This window comes from Malaclemys terrapin, chromosome 7 (genome assembly GCF_027887155.1).
Source record: "Malaclemys terrapin pileata isolate rMalTer1 chromosome 7, rMalTer1.hap1, whole genome shotgun sequence".
Taxonomy (NCBI): domain Eukaryota; kingdom Metazoa; phylum Chordata; order Testudines; family Emydidae; genus Malaclemys; species Malaclemys terrapin.
The window spans coordinates 95,509,942-95,532,064 of record NC_071511.1 but is presented as its reverse complement, the minus strand read 5'-3'; the positions used below and the strand labels follow the sequence as shown (position 1 = coordinate 95,532,064).

At 48.7% G+C, this 22,123-nt stretch overlaps 1 protein-coding gene and 1 long non-coding RNA gene across 2 annotated transcripts; one reads left to right on the top strand and one right to left on the bottom strand.

Annotated features, from left to right (window-relative positions):
* Positions 1-1,271: 1,271 nt before the first annotated feature.
* LOC128840648 (uncharacterized) lies at positions 1,272-20,684 on the bottom strand. Its single transcript, XR_008445681.1, has 3 exons — positions 20,601-20,684; positions 1,443-1,545; positions 1,272-1,348 (listed from the first exon to the last, which is right to left on the bottom strand). It is a non-coding gene; the product is annotated as an uncharacterized LOC128840648 (long non-coding RNA).
* On the top strand, positions 18,508-20,667 carry FGFBP3 (fibroblast growth factor binding protein 3). The gene is made up of 2 exons (XM_054034916.1): positions 18,508-18,810; positions 19,780-20,667. The coding sequence occupies exon 2, from the start codon at positions 19,890-19,892 to the stop codon at positions 20,655-20,657; it is 768 nt and encodes a 255-aa protein (XP_053890891.1). The 5' UTR covers positions 18,508-18,810; positions 19,780-19,889; the 3' UTR covers positions 20,658-20,667.
* Positions 20,685-22,123: the final 1,439 nt, after the last annotated feature.

The window sequence follows — 22,123 nt, the reverse complement described above, 5'->3', positions numbered from 1 at the left end:
AGAGAATACTGGGACACATTGAAGGCAAGGTTATATTGCATAGCTGTGGGGATTGAAGAGACTTTACTTGCATGGAGGATATTTATAAAATTAAACAATCTGAATCTTTTCTTTTTTTCAAAATGTATTTTCACTATAGTGTAGTTTGTCCCATTTGAAGGATATTTGAGGGAGTGGCCATTTGTTTCTTCCCAGCCGGGCCCCCGATCCTGCATTCCTTGTGCACTGGCACTCCTACTGTAGTCACTTGGAATTTTGGGTGTGCAAGAAATGCATTTTGAGGCCTTAGAAGGAGCAAACAAGGATGACAGAGGCATGACTAGTTCCCTATTACTATATTTTACATTGCAGTGGCACCCAACAAGTGAAAGGTATTGTTTTAGCACAGAGGAGATGCAGCCCCAAGCTCAGTGGCTTGAGCATTGGCCTGCTAAACCCAGGGTTGCAAGTTCAATCCTTGAGGGGGCCACTTAGGGATCTGGGGCAAAAATGTCTGGGGATTGGTCCTGCTTTGAGCAGGGGGTTGGACTAGATGACCTCCTGAGGTCCCTTCCAACCCTGATATTCTATGATGACAATCTAAAAAAAGAAAGACAGATGAAAGAGAAAGAAAGGGGAACAACTTACAGAGTATTTACAGGTCACTAATTTTTGGACAGGTGCTCTATGGTTCCCTACACTTACAGCAAATAAAGAATCACTGTTAAAGTAATTGCTTGCAAAAGTGAGGTTTAGCTAAACACTTGCTAACTAGGTCCACATTTGGGTCATACTGGAAACTACCCTTTTGCAAACTGAATGGACAGGGAAGCTCTTATTTTATTCATTGAACGATACAAGACAAACCGAAGTTTGAAACTCCACTTTTTGATTCCTGTTTCCCAGTTAGATTGTAGTGAAAAAAACATCAAAGAAACACACACTATCTTTTCTATATGGTGCTTATGCATATTGCAGCTGTACATATTGAAAAGTAATGTGTTTTCTCAGATTTTGTACAAAAAAGGAAGTCAATCAAACTCCCTCCAGAACTCTGGGGAATTTGCAAATTATGGATGCTCTTGCACTAAACAATCATCCTAGATTGTGAGCTTCTGGGGCAGGACTGTCTTTGCTTGTACATTGGCTAATACAAAAGGCCACTAATCCTGTTTGGAATCCTGTGTTGCAGCCACAATACAAACAATAAATGAAATACAACATTCTATGCAGCCAACACAGTCATCTTCCTTTGGGGAAAACATACAGGTTTTATTGTGCTATACATGCATCTTTCACAATTGTAGTTTAGAATTTTTTTTTTGTCCTTTACTCTCGGTAGTGTACATCCCAGGAGATAGGTGTCGGTCTACATGATAAAAAAAAAACAACAACCTTAGAGCAGTCATCTTGTTAGCAGTCTCAGCAGATAAGCTAGGACAAAATAGTCTGGATGATTGTACCTTCTCATCTGAAGAAACGATCTCTCTCCTGGTAAGGGTCGAGGTACATCACTGGGATAATATATAGGAGGCTTGTAGCACTGTTGTTCATGATGTCCCGGTTCTGTGTATAAATAGATGATTTCACCATGATGAGTAACTATGACATCATTCTTAAAACATTTGATGAACATTTCATTCCAAAAAGGAGATATAATTCTCATATGTGCATGCTTTTACCAAAGGGTACAAAGGCCCAGAGTAAGCATGTTAATTTTTATATGAAAAAACAAAGTATGGTGACATTAGGAAGAAGAATACATAAGACTTTCTAATAGATGAGATTTTTGAAAAGGAATCTTCAGGAAAAAAGTACAAACTTAGAAAAGTTACTGAGTTTAGTGTGGAGCAGGAAATACAAGGGACATGGCAATATGAGTTTGTGAACATGCCACCCAGAAAGCAATAGTGGAATTATAGTGCAAGAAAAAAGGAAAAGGAAGCACTATTAAAATAATCTCTTAAAAGCACAATTTCCTGAGCACAGTGTAGCATGGGAGATGGAGGAGTCTGCTCAGCCAATGACAAGATGTTCAGGAAACGTTAGAAAAAAGGAACATGTCCGTCAAAGCAAATAAATCAGGGAGATTCCTATTTCCTGGGACCTCTGTCCAAAGACAACATTCATTAACAATCTGGGCTGTTAAACTCAATATTAGCATACTGCTAAATTTAAACAGATTCATGTGCAGAGGTGACTGATTTGTAAAGACTTTTAAGGAGGGGAGTCCGAGAGCAGCCCAGGAAAGTCATTTAACCCATCTGAGCTGTGCTGAGCATTTTCTTTAGCTGCTATTTGATGTACTTTCTATTCCTTAGCAAGGAAGCATATGTTCATCTACAAATAATCCCTGGTGTTATAAAACTATTTCTAACTGTCATCTGTCTTTGCCAACAGTTGCTGAAAGGAGGCCAGAAGGAGAATAGTGCTTCATAAAAGCTGCTTCCCAGTGCTATAGCAGGGCTAAACAACTCTTTTGTTTACATTCAGAAGATCATTTGCTCTGGCAGAACAAGACACAAAACTTTTAAAGACTTCAAAATAAAAATGTGGGTATTACAAGGGAGCTTTGGGGCCTGATCTTGCTAGGTGCCAGGCACCCTCAGTGCCCGCTGACATCAATGGGAGTTGAGGGTGCTGGGGACTTTGCAGGATGAAGCCATAGAGGCCCACTTCTGGCCTTTCCTCTGAGAGGGTTGTAGCTCCTTCTGCAGTGCAAGAGTGTGTTTTTACTCTGCAGGAGGGGCAGGCTGGGAAATCTTTAGACTCCTGCCTCTGTACTGTGCACAGCTGCTGAGCACCCAGCCTGGCTTGCCCCATAATGCACAAAATAGCTAATCAGATAAGTCTGTAACAGGGGGCTTGGAAGGCCAGGCAGTGTAGGGATTGGCGTGCCTGATGTCCAGCCCCTTGTTTCCCTGATCAACATGCCTCAGTCTTTCAGAAAGCAGAGGTAGGGGGACCTATGCCCTCCGACTCCACAGGGCCCTGTGTGAGCTGACCCCTGAACAGGGGGAACTCCAAGCAGGGAGTCCAAAAGCCACTCCTGGGCTACTTCCTACCAGAGTCCCTTCAGTTTTGGGGGGTGGCCCATAGTGTCCAGTTTGCTGGGTCACCTTGTCTCCCGTGGCACCCTCCAATGGATCTGGACAGTGCCCTGCTGCAGTCCCAGGCAAATTTGGGCAGGGCAACCATGAGTTTGGTGACGCCAAACTGCACGTCTCTGGGCTGCAGTCACCCAGTTACCTCAATCGCTGGAGGTTCTGAGGTCTCCTCCACAGTCTCCCTTGGCTAGGAGACAGAACGAGCTCCCTGGTGGCTGCCTTGGCTAGCGATCCTTCTTTCAAGTAGCACCGTAGCTAGCTCCTGCCTCTTCATCAGTTAGCCTTGAACTGGACCTGGCTCTCTCCTTTTCTCCCCACTCCAGGCCTGGCATTGGCTGCAAGTATGATGGGCAGGGCTAGCTGGGGCCAAAGGCTCTCCTTAACCCCCTCCATGCTGGCAGACAGTTTCTCTGCTTCATCACAGTCAGTGTATTTCCATGAAAGACAAGCATTTATTTAAGTATGACCCCGTTCTCTTATAAAAGGAGTATGTTTTTTGGGGGATGGGGAGGGAGATAAGAATGTGCTAATTTAAGAAATGGTCAGGTCATTATGAAGCGATGCATGATGCTTAAAATGTTGTGTATATATTACATATTTAAAAACAATTACCTAGGCTTCTGAATCATCTGAGTTCTTAACACTGCCTGCTTGTCTGCATGATTAGGACTGGAAATTGCAGCTATCTTACATTTTAAAGCATGGCTGCACTTGCAGTCATTAACAGTAATTCTCAAGGACTAAAATAATGGGAACTAGATGTTATTCCCAGTGATTTCAGGAGAAAAAATTCATAAAAATAAGAAGATTTGCCCAACTAGGTCTCCAAGGTAAACATTTTTATGTGTGTCCGCGGTCAAAACATAAACCCAAGTTTGTTACATGTTACAATTGTGCAATATCCACCACGTGGATGAAATTGCCTATAAACTGAAGATACTCCATGGGCCAGGAAGCTAAGAACTAGCTAGAATAATACTCATTACAAATATAAAGCCTATATTGTGTTAGTATCAGAAAAGATTGCGCTAGAGCTCTGATCTGAGTTTTTCTAAAGTAGAAAAGTTGCACAAATAGGGAAGGCAACTTTATGTAGTTGTTAAAGTCGGAGCTTGGGAGACCTGATTTCTGTTCTCGCTCTGCAAATGATTGTCACCTTACACAAGTCACAACTTCTTTGGATTCAGTTTCTCCATATGTAAGAAAGGGATAATATTTACCCACCATTGCAAGTACTTTCAGATCTTTGGATAAAAGGCTATCTATGGTTATTATAAAGCAGTGTTATTAATATAACTGTAATTAAACCTGTTTTAAGTAGTCAATAAGGGGACCAGCAAAAATTGTCTATTCAATGTGGGCTTTAACTAAAGGCAAAGCACAGTGATATTGAAAAAACTTTGTGGATACTTCAAAGTGCTCTCAAGATAAGAGATTGTCCATCAGTGATGGCTGTTGGTGCAGGTTTCACAGTGTGAAATAAATGTCCGGGCGCTTGCCTCAAAAAAGTAAATTCTTGCTCTGTGTGTATGCACCATAATTGAGAGCTCATGAATTTTAGATGCATTTTTCTGAAATAATGTTTAGAGCTTGTAGAAGAAAGGCAAGTATATTCCATGAAAAATGTAGGAAGAACCACTTTTCTTTTGTTTTTCTCAAAATGTTTAGTGAAATTCACAAGTCAACAACTGAGATGCTATTCACATTAGGTTGAACAAAAGCAGAAAATATCACATATGCTCTACAGCAGGGGTGGGCAAACTTTTTGGCCTGAGGGACACATCTGAGTGGGAAAATTGCATTCAGGGCCATGAATGTAGGGCTGGAGCAAGGGGTTGGGGTGCGGGAGGGAGTGCGGGGTGTGGGAGGGGGTGCAGTGTGCAGGAAGGGGCTCAGGGCAAGGGGTTGGGGCAGAGGAGGGTGCGGGGTATACGAGGAGGCTCAGGGCAGGGGATTGAGGTACAGGAGGGGGTGCACAGTGTGGGAGGGGGCTCAGGGCAGGGGGTTGGTGTGCACGAGGGGTGCGAGGTACAGCAGGGGGCTCAAGGCAGGGGGTTGGGGTGCAGGAGGGGTGTGGCAGGGGGCTATGGGCAGGGGGTTGGGGTGTGGGTGCACAATGGGTTCAGGGTACGGGCTCCAGCCCAGCACCACTTACCTGGAGTGGCTCCAGGGTGGGAGTGGTGCGCACCAGGGCTGCACCGCTCCGGGAAGCGGCCAGTACCACTTCCCTGCAGTCCCTGGGGGGGTGGGGGTGGACAGAGAGCTCCGTGCGCTGCCCTTGCCTGTGGGTACCTCCCCCAAAGCTCCCTTTGGCTGCAGTTTCCCGTTCCCGGCCAATGGGAGCTTCAGGGGAGGTACCCACAGGCAAGGCCAGCATGCTCAGCAGTTCCCCTTCCCCAGGGCCGCAGGGACGTGATGCTGGCCACTTCCCAGAGCGGCGCAGGGCAGCAGCGCCACGGGGGTGGCAAACCCGCGGGACGGATCCAAAGTCCAGAGGGGCCGGATCCAGCCCGCAGGCCATAGTTTGCCCACCCCGCTCTACAAGCAAGCCTCTTCAGCAAGGTTCAGATATATTTTTAGACATATTGGTACAGGCACAATAGAACATATGCGTAAGACCCCAGCTCCCAGTGTCATATGATGAAGTCAGAATCAAACTTTCCTTAAAAATAACTAACTATGGACTTGTCTACACAGCTATACTCAGGAAAATTAATTCAAATGAAATCCATTAATGAAATCTGTGAATTTAAAATGGATATTGAAACCACATTAAACCCTGCATGGAAGCTTTTATTCAGAATTGAAGTCGCCTTAATTCAGTTTAGGTCAATTCAAGAAGTTACCTCATTTTGTAAATTAAGCTAAACCAAATTTAAGTCACTTTAATTCTGAATGAGCATGTCCACATAAGGGTTACAGTGATTTAACTATCTACTATAAAAGTTAAGTCAGATTAATTTTCCTGAGTAGCCTCATGTATACAAGCCCAATTATATTTTTAGCGGTTATGGTTGCAAAGGAAAGCTTGGAAATGTGACCCAAATGAAAGTGATGCTGTGATGTCTTCCTGAATCTGCAGACAGAAAAAAGAACAGCAGCCATTAAATCCCAGGAGAAACCATCTGGTCTTGCACCCACCACCAGGATAGGCCTGGCTCCTATTGCTCTGGGAGGCAGCAGGACTGGGTTATTAGGAAGCATGGATGCCCCACTGGACTCTGTGGGATGGCTCTGACTTGATGAGGCTCAGATGCACCGCAGGACTCTGCTCCTCTCCTTGGCTCCACAGGCCAGACTGGGTTGGGGAGACAAAGTGGTGATCCTTTCCCAAACACCAGCTACCAAAATGAGTTGCCACTCAGTGGATTGAGAAGGTCCATGATCGCCTTTATCCTTTCTTATATGCTTTGTTAGTAGTGAAATAGTCAGCAACGTAGACGTGCCAAAGATTAACAACTAGCATTTGAGTTAACAACCCATTGAAATGAATGGGGCAGTTCACTCCTCTTGGTGCTTGTTTCTGGCTCTCTGCAGATGCAGGCAAGCACCACTTCCTGTGTTTAGATTGGGTCACGTCAAGAATTTCCCCCTTACTATAAAGTCTCTTTTTAGAAAAAAAGAAAGCTTAGATTCTGGAGAACAAGATGGCAGCTCAAAGATATACCACATTACAAAGTCACCCCTATTTGAGTCTTGCTTTAACTGCAGGCACAGTGAACAAATTCAGAGTTTTAGGCCATGTCTGCACTACAGGCATTACAGAAGCATAGCTACTGCACTGAATGGGCTTAATTATCATGGTCTTAAAGAAAGGGATGTGTGGTAATAAAATCTGATGATGATACCAGTCAAAGGAAGAGAGTTAATATGAGACTAGGAGAACACAATCCAGCAGGACTTGGATAGAAAAATATTCTTGATAGCCATGGAGTCCCAAAATGTTTTGTTGTATGCACAAGCACCAGTTATTTCAACTCAGATTCATCTCTCCTGCATGCCTGTACAATTTACTTTCAGGTACTAAACTTGTGCCTGGTGTTTTTAGTGCCTGACACTAGATGTCTCTCTTGTGCTGAGAAATGGTGCTCTTTCAGAAGCAACTGGTGAGCAGCCAGCATTTCCAAAGACAGAAAATTGGCCTTGTTGTGCCACACCATGTTCTGAACTGTAGGGTTTTGGAACAATACTGCACACTATAATATACTGGCCAAAAACATTACAGTTTAGAATACTGTTACTATGGTGTTTTGGATCACTACTGTAGAGTACATCTGTATTTTTAAAATGAGGTACAACTTGTTATTACTTAGTATTAGGGTAATTGCTCAAGACCCTAAGACCAGGGCCCAAGTGTGCTACGCACAGTACAGATATAGTTAAGAGAAAGTCTCTGCTCTGAGGGAGCTTTTGGGCTGCAAACATGTTACAACCAATATATTTGTTCATTTTTGAGGTGGGGTTTTGTAGGGAGGAGGTTTGTCTCTCTCTTTAGCTGAGGAAAGGAGAGAGGGACATTGAAGGGAGGGGGAAAGGAAAAGAGGATGGAAGATGGGGGCTATAGAGGGCAGGTTGAGGGAGGCTGAAATAAAGCAACGATTAGGAAGGGGGTGGGAAGGAGTTAGTGCAAACAGTCAAGCAGCAGAGCGGAAAGAACGTCCAGAGTAAAAACCAAACAACACAGCCCTCAGGCACTGATGACCTTATCAGCATCCAAAGGACCTCCCCCTCTGCTGTAGCTGCATGTCTCTGCTCCTGCCATCTTAGTTTCTGGGGGACTCTTCCCATCAATTTCTTTCTTCCATGAGCTCGCAGGACTACGGGGAGGAGTGCATGGGCCACCCTGCACAGTTATAGGTCCAGGGTTGCTAACTAGGAACAAGCAGCTGTGTAGTTTTGCAACTGTAGTGAGGGGGCACAGTCTCCCTCCCTGACAGATGGGGAAGAGAACTGCAACTACCCCCAGGTGGGCAGAACCAGGATACCCGTGGCTGCCCTGTTGAAGCAGAAGTGGGACAGGCACTGGAACTATAAAAGGCAGGCTCTCCAACTCAGTGGGAGGAGAGCTGCTAGAGGAGCAGGATGTCTCCACCGGCTGCTGGAGCTTGGAGCCGACGGAGGCCACTACAGCGCCAGAGACCCAGAGGAAAAGACAGTTACCTTTTCCGTAACTGGTGTTCTTCGAGATGTGTTGCTCATGTCTATTCCATCATAGATGTGCATGCTCGCCACGTGCACTGGTGCCGGAAATTCTTCCTCTAGCAGTACCTGTAGGGGAGCGCGCCACCCCCCCCCACGACCCCTGGAGTGACGCCTCCATGGCGCGGTATAAGAGGCGCTGCACGCTCCCCCCACCCTCAGTTCCTTCTTGCCAGACAACTCTGAGGGGAAGGAGGGTGGGATGTGAAATAGACATGAGCAACACATCTCGAAGAACATCAGTTACAGAAAAGGTAACTGTCTTTTCTTCTTCGAGTGATTGCTCATGTGTATTCCACAATAAGTGATTCCAAGCTAGATCTGTCGGAGATGGGTAGGAGTTCACAAGGATGGAGAACAGCCCTGCAAACCCAGCGTCATCCCTGGTCTGGGGGATGATCGTATAGTGTGAGGTGAACACGTGGTGGACCTACAAATATCCTGGATGGGGACATGGGCCACGAAGGCAGACGAAGAGGCCTGCGCTCGAGTCGAGTGTGCCCTCACAATGGGCGGCGGCAGGAACACCTGCCAGTTCGTAACAGGAACAGATGCACAAAGTGATCCAATTGGACAGCCTCTGAGTGGAAATCGGCTGGCCCTTCGAGCGATCAGCCGAGGCGACGAACAGTTGTGAGGACTTTCTGAACGGCTTATTCCGCTCGAGGTAGAAAGCCAGAGCCCACTGCACATCGAGCATGCGCTCTTCACTGGACAGAGGACCAGTAGAAAAATGTCCTGACCCATGTGATAGGTGGAGACCACCTTCGGGAGGAATGCGGGATGTCGGCAGAGCTGGACTTTGTCTTTATGAAAGATGGCTCAGAGGTCAGGGCCCTGAGCTCCAAGACTTGCCTGGCCGATGTGATTGCAACCAGGAAGGCCACCTTCCACGAGAGGCGAGACCAGCAGGACGTGGACAGTGGTTCAAAGAAGGGCACCATGAGATGAGCCAATGCCAGGTTTAGGTTCCACTGTGGGACTGGGGGTCTAGACTACAGAAAAGGACGGTCCAAACCCTTAAGAAACAGGCCAGTCATAACATGGGAAAATACCATGTGCCCTTGCACCAGCGGATGGAAGACCGAAATGGCTGCCAGGTGCACCCTGACCGACGAGGGCGCCAGGTCCTGGGTCCTCAGGTGGAGGAGGTAATCTAGGATAAACTGGATCGGGGCGGTCACTGGGGAGATACCCTGGTCCACCGTCCACCTAGAAAATCGGGACCACTTCGCCAAATAAGTGCGGTGACTGGAGGGCCGTCTATTTTCGAGGAGGACGCGCTGAATCTGGTCCGAGCACATCCGTTCCTCTCCACCTAACCAATGAGCAGCTATGCCGAGCAGCCACGCCGTGAGGTGAAGAGCCGCTGGGTTGGGGTGGAGGAGGCGGCCCTGGTCCTGAGAGAGCAGGTCCGGGCAAAGCGGCAACGTCCATGACGGAGCTACCGCCAGGTCTGTGAAGGTCCCGTACCAATGCTGCCTGGGCCATGCCAGGGCAATGAGGAGGACCCGGGCCTTGTCTAACTTTATCTTCTCCAGGACCCTGCTTATTAGGGGGAATGGGGGAAAGGCGTAGAGAAGCCGGCCTGACCAGGACAGGAGAAAGGCATTGGAGATAGCACCTCTCCCCAGCCCCTCCCTGGAGCAGAACCGGAGGCATCGCCGGTTCTGCTGAGTCACGAATAGGTCCACCTGGGGAGTTCCCCACCTTCGGAAGAGCCGGTGGGCCACTTCCGGGTGGAGGAACCACTCGTGTTGCGAGGAAAAGTCCCTGTTCAAGCGTTCCAGGCGCCCGGTAGGTGGAAGGCCTTCAGGTGGATGTCATGGGCTATACATAAGTCCCACAGCCTGAGGGCAGAGGATCGGGTCCCACCTTGCCTGTTGATATAGAACATCGAGGCCATGTTGTCCGTGAGGACACTGACTACCTTGCCCTCTAGGTGCGAGCGGAAGGCTATACACGCCAGCCGCACCGTCCTGAGCTCCTTGACGTTTATATGTAGGGTCAGGTCTTGAGCCGATCACAGTCCTTGGGTCTGAAAGTTCCCCACATGGGCCCTCCAACCCAGGTCCGACGCATCGGATACCAGCTCCAATGACGGGGCCCTGTCCCTGAATGGGACCCTTGGAGCATGTTGTTTGGGGCGGACCACCACTGTAGTGAGGCGATCACGGAGTCCGGCACAGTGACGACCTTGTCCATCCTGTCCGTGGCCTCGGAAAACTTTGAGACCAGCCAGAGCTGGAGGGGCCTCATCCTGAGTCTGGCGTGATGGACCACATATGTGCACACCAACATGTTACCCCAAGAGTTGCAGGCAAACCCTGGCTGTTGTCACCAGGAACCTTGTGACTGAGTCTATGAGACCTTTCAGGGTCTCGCCCTGTCTGGCGGGAGAGAGGCCCTGGCCGATTCTGCGTCAGGAGAGCCCCAGTAAACTCTATGCGTTGGACCGGGACTAACGTGGACTTGGTGTTTACCAACAGGCCCAAGGCGGTGCCCCTGGACAGGAAGAGTGCCACGTGATCCCTCACCCGTGACCAGGAGGTGTTTACAAAATGCATGTCGGTGGTAGCGGCCTACTTCAGCTGGCGGTGAGTCCAGATATTCCCCTATCTGGACGACTGGCTTGTCAAGGGCACCCGTGACCAGGAGGTGCCCTTGACAAGCCAATCGTCCAGATAGGGGAATATCTGGACTCACCGCCAGCTGAAGTAGGCCGCTACCACCGACATGCATTTTGTAAACACCCTGGGGGCAGTGGACAGACCAAATGGAAGAACCGTGAATTGGTAATGATTCTGTCCCACCACGAAATGGAGGAAGCGTCTGTGCCCCTAGAATATGTGGATGTGGAAGTACACGTCCTGTAGATCGAGGGCAGTGTACCAGTCCCCGGGATCCAAGGAGGGGATGACAGAGGCCAGGGAGACCATGCAGAACTTGAGCTTCACCATGTACTGGTTCAGGCCTCGCAGGTCCAGGATGGGCCTGAGCCCCCCTTTGGCCTTTGGGGTAAGGAAATAACGGGAGTAGTACCCCTTGCCCATGAACTCCTCGGGCACCGCCTCTATCGCCCCTAGGCCAAGGGGCCACCCCACCTCCTGCTTGAGCAGAGCTTCGTGTGAGGAATCCCCCTAGAAGAACATGGGCAAGGGGTGGTTGGGCGAGGAGGAAGTAAACTGGAGGGTGTAACCCCGGGAAATGGTGTTGGGGACCCATCGGTCCGAGGTTAGCCATGACCATTCCGGGAGGAAAGCACACAACCGGTTGGAAAAGGGAAGCTTTAATTGGGGGTGGATCCCCGATGAGGACTGGCGGGGTGCCCCTGAGCGTCCCATCAAAAATGCCTTTTCCCTGCCTGCTTGCCCTTGGAGGACCCAGGCTGGGGGGCAGGCTGAGACTGCCTCTGAGGGCGTCTCTTATAGTCCCGCTGCTTCTTATGAGTGGCCTTGTACTTCGTGAGGGAGGCCTGGGCGGGAGTCTGCCGTGGCTTGAATTTAGGTTTTGCCGGAGCTGGAACATAGAGGCCCAGAATCTGGAGGGTCGTGGAGTCCTTCAAGCCATGCAGCCTTGTATCTGTTTCCTCCACAAACAGAGCTTTCCCATCAGACGGGAGATCCTGCATGGAAGACTGCGCTTCGCTGGACAGCCCAGAGAGTAGGAGCCACAACGCCTGTCTCATGGACACCGCGGAGGCCACTGATGGTGCAGCCGTGTCCGCGGAATCCAAAGCTGCCTGCAGTGACGCCCTAGCAGCCGCTGTCCCTTCCTCCACTAGTGCCTTAAACTCCTTCCTATCGCGCTCCTGGAGGGAGTCCTCAAACTTAGGCAGGGAGCCCCACAGATTGAATTCGTACCGGCCCAGGAGAGCCTGATGGTTGGCCGCCCGTAACTGGAAGCTCAAAGATGAATAAATTTTCCTTCCGAAAGAGTCCAGTCTCTGAGAGTCTTTGTTCTTTGGGGTCAGGGCTGGCTGACCCTGCCGTTCCCTATGGTTGAACAACTCAACCACCAAGGAGTTGGGCGCCGGGTGGGTATACAAGTATTCATGCCCTTTAGAAGGTACAAAGTACTTACGTTCTGCCTTTTTAGAGATGGGAGCCAATAAGGCCAGTGTTTGCCACAGGGCATTTGAAATCTTAGTCATCCCTTTGTGGAGAGGCAAGATCACCCTACCCAGTGCCGATGGGGAAAACACGTTAAACAGAGAGTCCGAGGGCTCCTCCACCTCCTCTGCCTGGAGGTGTAGGTTCGCTGCCATCCTCTTTAAGAGTTTTTGGTGGGCCCTAGAGTCCTCCTGCAGGACATAGGGGGCCGGGGCCGCAATCGCCTCCTCTGGGCGGGGCGAAGAGGCCGGTGTGGTGCTCTGGGTGTCAGCCAGCACTGGAGAGTCCACCACTTGGTCGGACTCTGGGCATGATGCTGAGGATGTACATCCCACTGACTCCTTCCTCGGGGGTCTGGAGAGGGAGGCCAACGGTGCTTCCGAAGCTCCAGCCACCGAGCAAGCCCCACCAGGGGCTGCACTGGAGGCCACGGTGCCCACTGGTACTATTCGGCCGGCCACGACGCTCAGTGGCACTGCACCTGCTGTGGCACCGGCGGGACTGACTGTTCGGGTTGGCTGGCCTGGCCCATTGAGGGACAGCTACAGATGGAGACCGGGCTGGCATAAGATCCACTGCTGTCCCTAGACTGGGAGGAGTGGCAGTGCCGGGATCTATGACAGCCACGGGACCGCGATCTTGATGTGGAGGACTGGTACCGACAGTAATAGCTGCTCTGTGAACGGCCTCGACGGGCAGACCTGCGATGGCGAGACGCTGGCAATCAATGCCTGGGGCTGCGATGTCTTGTTGGAGACTCGGAGCGGGAGGCCAAGCAAGAACTGCGTTGACGATCGTGTCGTGACCGACTGTGGTACCCTCTCCGAGATGGGGACCGACGGCAACACCCGCCGTGGTCCTGTCAAAAATCGCTCCTTGAGGACAAGCGGTGCCGCGAGTCCCGACGGACAGAACCCAGTCAGACAGTCTGGTCAGCATCCAGAGCGATCCACCTGGACTCTGCCCCAAGCGGTCTCTGGGCGGTGATCGGCATTGGGAACGTTCCCTCGACGGAGACCAGTACCAGGCCAGAGGCGGCTGCGGGGATCACAGCGGCGGCTTGCCTCTGGAGCACGGGGCCGACATCGGCGGCGCTCCAGGCACTGGCATAACATCCCGGGCCGCCTGCAGAGCTTCAGGTGTAGAAAGCATCCGGAGAGACCTGTTCCGAAGGTGCCGGGCTACTCCGCTCAGCTTGAGTCGGAGGCCTGGGGCCCAGTGAGGATCGAGGACTGCCCGACATGGGCCTAGCCTCTGTCCCAGATTTCCCTCAGTGCCACTGCAAGGAGGGAGTCTTCTTGGCCCTCTTGGTGTGCCCTGTGGGTGGGGAGTGGTGCCAACTGGTCGATGGTACCAGTGGGTCGCCGCGTACCGGTGCCGGGTACCGGTTCGGAGTGGTGTGCTGGGATTGGGATCAGCGCCAACTCCATCAGGATGGGCCGGAGCCTAATGTTCCTTTCTCTTTTGGTCCGAGGCTTAAACGACTTGCAAATCTTGCACCTTTGGTTGATATGGGTTTCTCCCAAGCAGCGCAAACAGTCTGCGTGCGGGTTGCTCCTTGGCATAGAATGCCTGCAAGAGCCACACGATTTAAACCCCGGGGCATGCCCTGGCCCTGGCTCACTGACTAACAACAGGTACTAACGTTGAACCAACACTTCTGGGGACAAGCTACAGCAAAGCTGGAGCAGAGCAGTTCCGACACACCTTCACTGGCAGCAAGAAGGAACTGAGGGTGGGGGGAGCATGCAGCTCCCCTTATACCGTGCCAGGCAGGCACCACTCCAGGGGTCGCGGGGGCGCTCCCCCCTACAGGGGGGAAAAATTTCCGGCACTAGTGCACGTGGCGAACATGCACATCTATTGTACACATGAGCAATCACTCGAAGAACTACCGGAGCTGCCAGACACCAAGAACACAGAGGTGCTGTAGGGGCTGCCTCTAGCCGTTTACCCCAGCGAGATGGACGACAACCCGGAACCCAAGTACCCCCAGATTGGGAGTGTAGGAAGGAGCACAGGGAAGCCGAATAGGCTTCAGCTGTGTTACTGACTAGAAAATGGCCAGTGTGTTGTGGCCAGATTTCCCTGCTGACCACTCCACTACTGTTAGGGCCCTGGGCTGGGATGCAGTGGAGGAGGTGGGCCTGCATCCCCCTGCCACCTCACTGTCAGGAGTGGCAGCTTGTCGGCTAATTCTTCCCTGAAGGGAGTCACTTTAGGAGCACTGACGGCCAGGGAAAGAACTGCAACCGCCTTACAGCAACTATTTTAAAAAGTATGAAACTACAGGTACTTGGTGGTTAGCTGCCTGTGGTTTTAGTAAAATGTCTGCAGCCATGCAGCTTCAAGCTGCAAACTAAGAAGCACTGGAACAGGTCAGAACGGAGATTGGAGATCTCCAGGTGCTGTAGGAAATGGCCTAAATGCAGGTTGTATTTTTCCCAATGAGCTAGAACTGGGATAATCCAACAACAAATATTTGTGCATACCAGTTATTTGAATCAGCAGGTGGTTTAACCCTGTTTATTTGCAAACATTTGGATGAATGTTCCCAAGCACAGTCCTCAGGTACTGTTCCCAATTATGTCAATGAAAACAAAATCATCATGAATGCTAGTACAAATTTCTTACAAGTATCAACCCAAAAAAGCAGTTATGGTACTTGGAAAAGAACTGTTTTATTACAAAAATAAGATTAATTGAAGAGTTACAAATAGAAAACAAACACATAAAAGCCACAACCAGAATCTGACTAGAATGGCACTACACTTGCTCTCCATGTAACTCATATCACTAAACTCATTTCCTATTTTCCCTCACACTCATTGGCATTCATGTGGTGTGGCACATAACTGCTAAGTCCCCTCATTAGAGATTAATTTTAAGGCATCTCAGTCCTGCAGTGAAAGATTTTACTGTATATTTTAGTGATTTTTGCAATTCTATTTTATTTTTGTAGTAATATATTAGCACAAAGGGCTCAATGGCATATAGTAAGTTACTGTATATACTCGTTCATTAGCCCATTCGTTTATAAGCCGACCCCCCAAGATGGTTAGGTAAAAATAGCAAAAACTGTGTGATCCTTTCATAAGCCGACCCAATATTTCAGGGGTTGGCAAACTTTGGCTCTCGGCTGTCAGGGTAAGCCACTGGTGGGTTGGGACGTTTTGTTTACTTGGAGCGTCTGCAGGCACAGAGCCCCTCAGCTCCCTGTGGCTGCGGTTCGCCGTTCCCAGCCAATGGGAGCTGCAGGAAGTGGCGCGCATGCCTGCAGACAATCCAGGTAAACAAAACAACAATGTATTAGATATTCTATTCAATGATTCCATAGAGTTTAAAATCATCAGATTTTGGTGTAGACCTGTTCATAAGCTGACCCCTACTCTTTGATGCGTCACTTTTTTACCAAAAATATTCGGTATATGAACGAGTATATACCGTAAATTCAAATGGTCATCGCTTGGGAGTGTTATAAAAAGGCAAAAACAAGCTGAGCAAGCATCTTCACTCTATGTGGGTCTTAACAAAAATTTCATGAAGAATTTATGGCTGTTGCGTAACTCAGCCACTCATCATCTGAGCTGGATGAGCAGAAGGCATAGGATACTGTCTCTGCACAAATTGCACTGGTTCTCTACTTACTACTAGATCCAAGTCAAGTTTCAGGTACTCATCTACTAAGCACTCAATGGAATAGAGCCCAGATATCTCAAAGATTGCCTCTCTAATACTGATGATTGTTTAGTGGACTCTGACTAACAGAAACCAGGTTTGAACTCAAGGGAGTTTGCAGATGAGCCTTCTCAACAGCCGGCCTAAAGCCAAGGAGAACTCTCCCAAAAGATATCAATGAGAGTTCTATACCACTGGCATCTTCAAAAAATGCTGTGCTATTCTATTTTATGCACTTGTTGTGCATAAAAATAATGTGCTTCACAGAAAAAACAGGATAAAGTCCCAGCTCTTCTAAACATTCACTAACCAACTGTAGAAGAAAATGTGGTAGCACACCCCAAAACAGAAGACAATGCTTAACCAAAGAGCAAAATGCAAAATTGCCTGTCACTTCTAACCTAATCATACTGATTTTCTGTAACTCATGTACAGCACCTTGATATCATGACAACAAGCTCTTTGGAAATGCTTATAGATCTAATACATTTTTGTACAGAATTTATAATATAGATGAGAATGTGAGACTCCTTTAATTCATACTATAGCTATTTGTAAATCAGGCAAAAACATTGGTTCAGACCATACCTCACTTGCATATCTGGAATTCCCAGGGCACCCAACAGGACTTCCAGCTGAAGTTAACCAGAGTTTTGAATATACAAAAAAATACAGGAACAGAACCATAAGTTATATTTTCAGTCATGGCAGCTATTGATAACTGTTCTAGAAATATTAGTATGAATACAGAAGACAATACTAGCTGGAAGAACAGGTATTAGATTATTATTTATGTAAGTACTTTGGGAAAGGAGCTGTCTTTTTGTTCTGTTTGTACAGTTCTAGCACCATGGGGGACAGGTCCATTACTGGGGCTCCTAGGTGCTACCACAATTCACACACACACACACACACACACACACACACACACACACACACACAAAATGAGCCTGCAGTCAGCCTTTCCCTCCAACCCTAGAAACCCTGATGGGGAAAACCCCTTTTGGTGATTATACAGCACACTCACTGTACCTTTACCAAGTATCTTTACTATTATTATTTCTTACCTTAAGTTCCAGGTACAATGCAGCATGGTTACAGGGACCCTTTCTTGCTCCCTGGTTCAGTCTTTTATACAGCTTGTTTTTTTTTCTGTAACCTATCCAGCCAGTGAACTAATTAGCTCATTATACTCCCTACAGGTGCAAGTGATCCCCTCTAAGGGTACATCTACACAGGGATAAAAGACCTGCAGCCCCAGCTGGGCTAGGTCAGCTGACTCAGACTCATGGGTCTTGGGCTGAATGGCTAAAAATTACAGTGTAGCTGTTTGGGTTCAGGCAGGATCCCGAGCTCTAGGACCCTCCATCTTTACAGAGTCCCAGAGCTCAGGGTCCTGCCTGAACCCAAATGTCTACACAGCAATTTTTCAACCCTGAGTTTTTCAACCCATGAGCTGACCTGGGCTAATCAGTTTTGTTGTTTTTATCCCTATGTAGATGCACTCTGACCATCCAAACTCAATCACGCTACTTAATGCCTTCCTACTCTAACTGCACCCAGTGTCCTGTGTGTTCTAAGTGACCAGGGTGCTGGTCCCAAAAGGGGCTCTATTTATAACTGCTCACAGCACCCTGTCACAGTCCAAAATTAAAGAAGTAATCGCAAAAGCACATATAGGAAAAACATTCTGAGATATCTTGTTACAGCCTATTTTATTCTGAGAAAATTTACATTTCATCAGTCAAATGTATAAGTTTCAAAAAGTATCTAAAGTCTTGAGAATAGAGAAATTGTTGTTGATGTATATTCTAGTAGCCCTTCCGCTCGCTCAGGCATACATGGAGGATTGAGAGGAATGGGGTTGCTCTTGCTTCTAGAAAGGGTGTAATATTTTTTTTTCTTCAAATGTGATTGTCTGGTTGGAGATTGATTTGTTATATAGATCCAGGCTGGCTTAGACCGGCATTGTCATTATAGTTGTTTTGCACAGGATACGTATTTTACATTCTATCCCAGTGCTTAAATCTTGAGAGGCAGACAGTTTCAGTCAAATTAAATAAATGAGTGTTTATAAAAGATATGAGTTTAATTAAAATGGGCAAGATTCACCCTGATGTAGATAGAGCGCAATAATAGTTGTACCAGAATAACTCCCTATGTGGACACTCTTATTCTGGAATAGAAGTGCCTTCTTCAGATTTAGCTTAATCCACTTTCAAAGTCCACTTTCAGTCACCAAATTCTTATTCTAAAATAGGAGTGTCCACATGAGAAATGATTCCAGAGTAATTATTCTGAAATAGCTATATCAGTAAATTTCCAAGTGTAAACAAGCCCTAAGAATAATTTCTTTAACATTATTTTGCAGTTGCCTCAAAGCAAAAAAAACAAGTCAATAACCCACTACCATACCAAACAAGTGAGTAACATTTTATTAATTAAACACATTGCCTTATAAACCATGCAGCATATAGGTTTATCATTGAGTGGAATAGTGTAAACATTATGTCAAAGAAGTTCTGTTTTAAGGATTCCCTCTCTCTCTCTCTCTCTTTGGGTGGGTGTATGTGTGTGTTTGCATGCACCAGGCTGGGGAGGGGCATAGCCTGGGGTAGCCACTCCTGTGCTATTGATAATACATTCATGCTCCATACACCCTTCTAACAGAGACTAATCCTACATGCAGACTCACACACTTTTCTAGTAGACTACTCCACCTCACACAGTGTACGGTAAGTTTAACCAAAGAAGGAAAACAGGATCTGATTTTGTGAGGAATCGTTTTGTTTTGAGATGGGTTTGTTAGTGAATTCTGGCCACATCTTATCTTTGATGCTAGAATTAAAAAGAGATTTTTTCTCCAGTCATGTTGCCAGTGGTTTTGTATCCATATTTACAAACATCTTTCTGTTTGTTAAGACTTTGACACTTAACGAATTTAGAGAATTTTTGAACTGGGGAATACAGCAAAGAGACGTTCAGAATGCAGTGAAGAGGTTGTTAATTTGCTTTAGCCATGTAAGGAAAAAAAGAGAGATCATAAAACTGGAAAACGATATTGTAGAGAAAAATCTTTGTCTACCATTGATGGTGTTCTAAGAACCAATCTGCATAGCATAATATGTCAAAGCAAAAACAAAGCAGAGTTTGGTTATCGCAAATGATGGCATTATCTATCTTCAGTATATCGATTTCAAGTTTGTGTAATAAAACCACAAGTGAATACCTCAGGAACAGAAACTGTTTATAGTAAAACCATCCATCTGTGGAGAGTGCAGAGATGTGGTGCCTTCTGTAATTAACCGTGCTGATTTCTGAATGACCCTTTCTGACAAAGACTAGGAGCAGTACATCGCTTGGTCTTATATTTGATTAGGATTTAGGGAGCACTAATGAATTAATGTTTGCAGAGAGATTTGAAGTAAACAGCTATATGCATGACAAGTATTAATGTCTATTATTACGGAAGGCGCTGTCTCAGCAACCTTTCAGATACGCTTAATAAAGGCGTTATAAATGCTTCATAAATAATAACAATGACCAAACAAATAGTTATGAATGACTGATCTAGTGGGGCATGCCCAACGCTGATGCGCGTGTGCTTGAGGAGAGATGCATATTAATAATAATTAGCCATGCCTGTGGCTGTGTCGCTGTGCTGCATGTCCCCTGCTAAGTGTGCGCCCTGTCTGTCTCTCTAGGGCTCGGGGGATGCCGAGGGCCCCTCGCTCCTTCGCCGGGACTCTCCATCCCTGCTGCACTTGCATGACAAAAGGCAGCCGCAGCGCAGCAGCTCCACTGACCTAATGAGATGAGGGTCTCCCGAGCCCTTCCACTGAGCCTCCTGCTCCTGGGCTGCCTGGGGGGCGCCGCCAGCGGGCAGGCCCGAGGGGCCGGGGAGAAAGCGGAGCGCCCCGCGCCCTGGGCGCAAGCCGGGCACTTCTCTACCCGGGAGCAGTATGCGTGCAGCTGGGAGCTGGTCCGAGGGGAGGAGGCCACCGAGCTGCAGCTGAGTTGCCAGGCGCCTGGAGAGGGCGGCAGCGAGGGGCTCCGGTGCGTGTACCGGGGCCAGCCGGAGCGCTGCGCCGCCTACAGCGGCAAGAGCCGCCAGTACTGGAAGCAGATCCTGGGCAAGCTGCGCCGAAAGCGCCACCCCTGCCAGGACAGCAGCCCGCTCAAAGCCCGGCTCTGCAGCAGCAAGAAGGGGCCGCCCGAGGCGCAGCTGCGCCTGGCACCCCCCAGCTCCAGCTCTGCAGCGCCTGGGGCCGCCGGGGGCCCCGCCCGAGGCAAAGCCAAGGGCCGGGGCAGCGTCCACGAGGCGCCTGCGCTGCAGCAGCCCGGGGTCCCCGGCGCCAAGGCGGTGAGCAGCGGGGCACACTCTAGTGCCCTGGAGAAGCGCGGCAAGGCGGGCAAGAGGAAAGGGGGTCCCGGCTCCCCGCTGCCCCCCGAGCAGCGGCCGCCCACGGCTGGGGGGAACCCGGAGCCGCCCACGGAGCTGAGCGAGGACCTGGCCGAGACCTACTGTGCGGAGCAGTGGCACTCGCTCTGCAGCTTCTTCGTGAACTTCTGGAACGGCTGAGGCGGCGGGGGGCGAGGAGGGAGGGAGATGGGCGGGGTGGGGGGAAGGGTCGGGCCCAGGCGGGCAGTCGGGTGGGTGGGGCGGAGCTGGGGGTAGGAGCGTGCAGCTGTGGGACACCCGGGTGGGGGGAGGGGTATAACTTACTCATTGGTACTAACCCTGCAGCCGCTGCTAACCCCGGGGCAGGGCGGGAACTGGGGCCAGGCCTTTGCACAGGGGTGTTATTGGCTAACATGACTGACCAGTCCCTCCTTCCAAGCACCATGCCGTGTGTAGTCTGCGCTGCTATTTCAGAGCTATCTGCTCTGGAGGTGACCGCGCCCCGCCGCCTACGCTCCGGTAGTTAAACCCCTAGATTTTCTGTACTGTGACTTGCGTTTACTCGCTGGGAAAGGGCGTCCCCTTGTTCACCAGGAGCAAACGTGTGCCAGTGAGTTGTAGTGCAGATGATGATGGGTGCAACATTAATAAAGATGCAACTCTTTTACAGCAGCGTGTGTGTGATCTCTGACTTGCCCCAGCCTGCTTGTGGCTGTGATGCCACAACTGAGCCCCGCAGGACCAACTGAGGAGTTGAGGCAGCAGTACCCTACATTAACTGACTGTTAACATGATTCCCTGAAGGTGGATGAGGGCCTCGAGATCCTTAAAGACTTTCCCAGGTGGCAGAATGCCTACACAGCACTGGGGCAACAGTGAAATTATACCTCTGAGTATATTGTACAAACCTTTCATCCTACTAAAGCTAGCCATTCATACAAGACTTAGTTTATTTTCTAGTCTATTGTGAAAAGCTCCAGAGAAACAGTCAATATTTATGTGGCTATAGAGGCTGTCACCATAAGCTATTGCTTTCTCTGTTCCTTGTGTCCTGCATTGTAAAGTGCTGAGAAACACTTACTGAAGGGAACCTACTTTCTCTAGGTGCCCTGGGAATATGCTCTCTTTTCCTCCACCCATGCAAATGAAACATATTTTAATTAATATGCATTCAAATACACTCCTCTGAGTCACACAATTTAGGTACTTTTTCCTTAGCTTATTTAACATTCTTTGGCTGGTATTCTTTCAAAGGGGACACTCTCCCTTCTCCCCGCCCCCCTTCATGCTCACCTTTTCATAGCACTGCTGCAGCACCATTTACATCAGTTTTCAGAAAATAAATTGAAAGAGTGGTCTCCGTTGACCCAGCTCACACCTGTTTTTCCCTCAGGAAAGTGTCAGTTATTACACTTCACTTACTTACAGCTTCACCTCACTTATATTTAGTCTCATATTCATGTTATTTCCTACTGTGTGTGATTATGTGGCTGCCATGGGGCCCAGTCATGGAAATCCTCAACCATCTAACTAGCCTTTCCTCTGTACCTTAATGGGACTGCTAGCAAGAAAAAAGAGAGAGGGGTTGCCGAATAAGATCCATATATTGATTATGCTGATTTTTCAGAATATAAATCTAGGGCCCA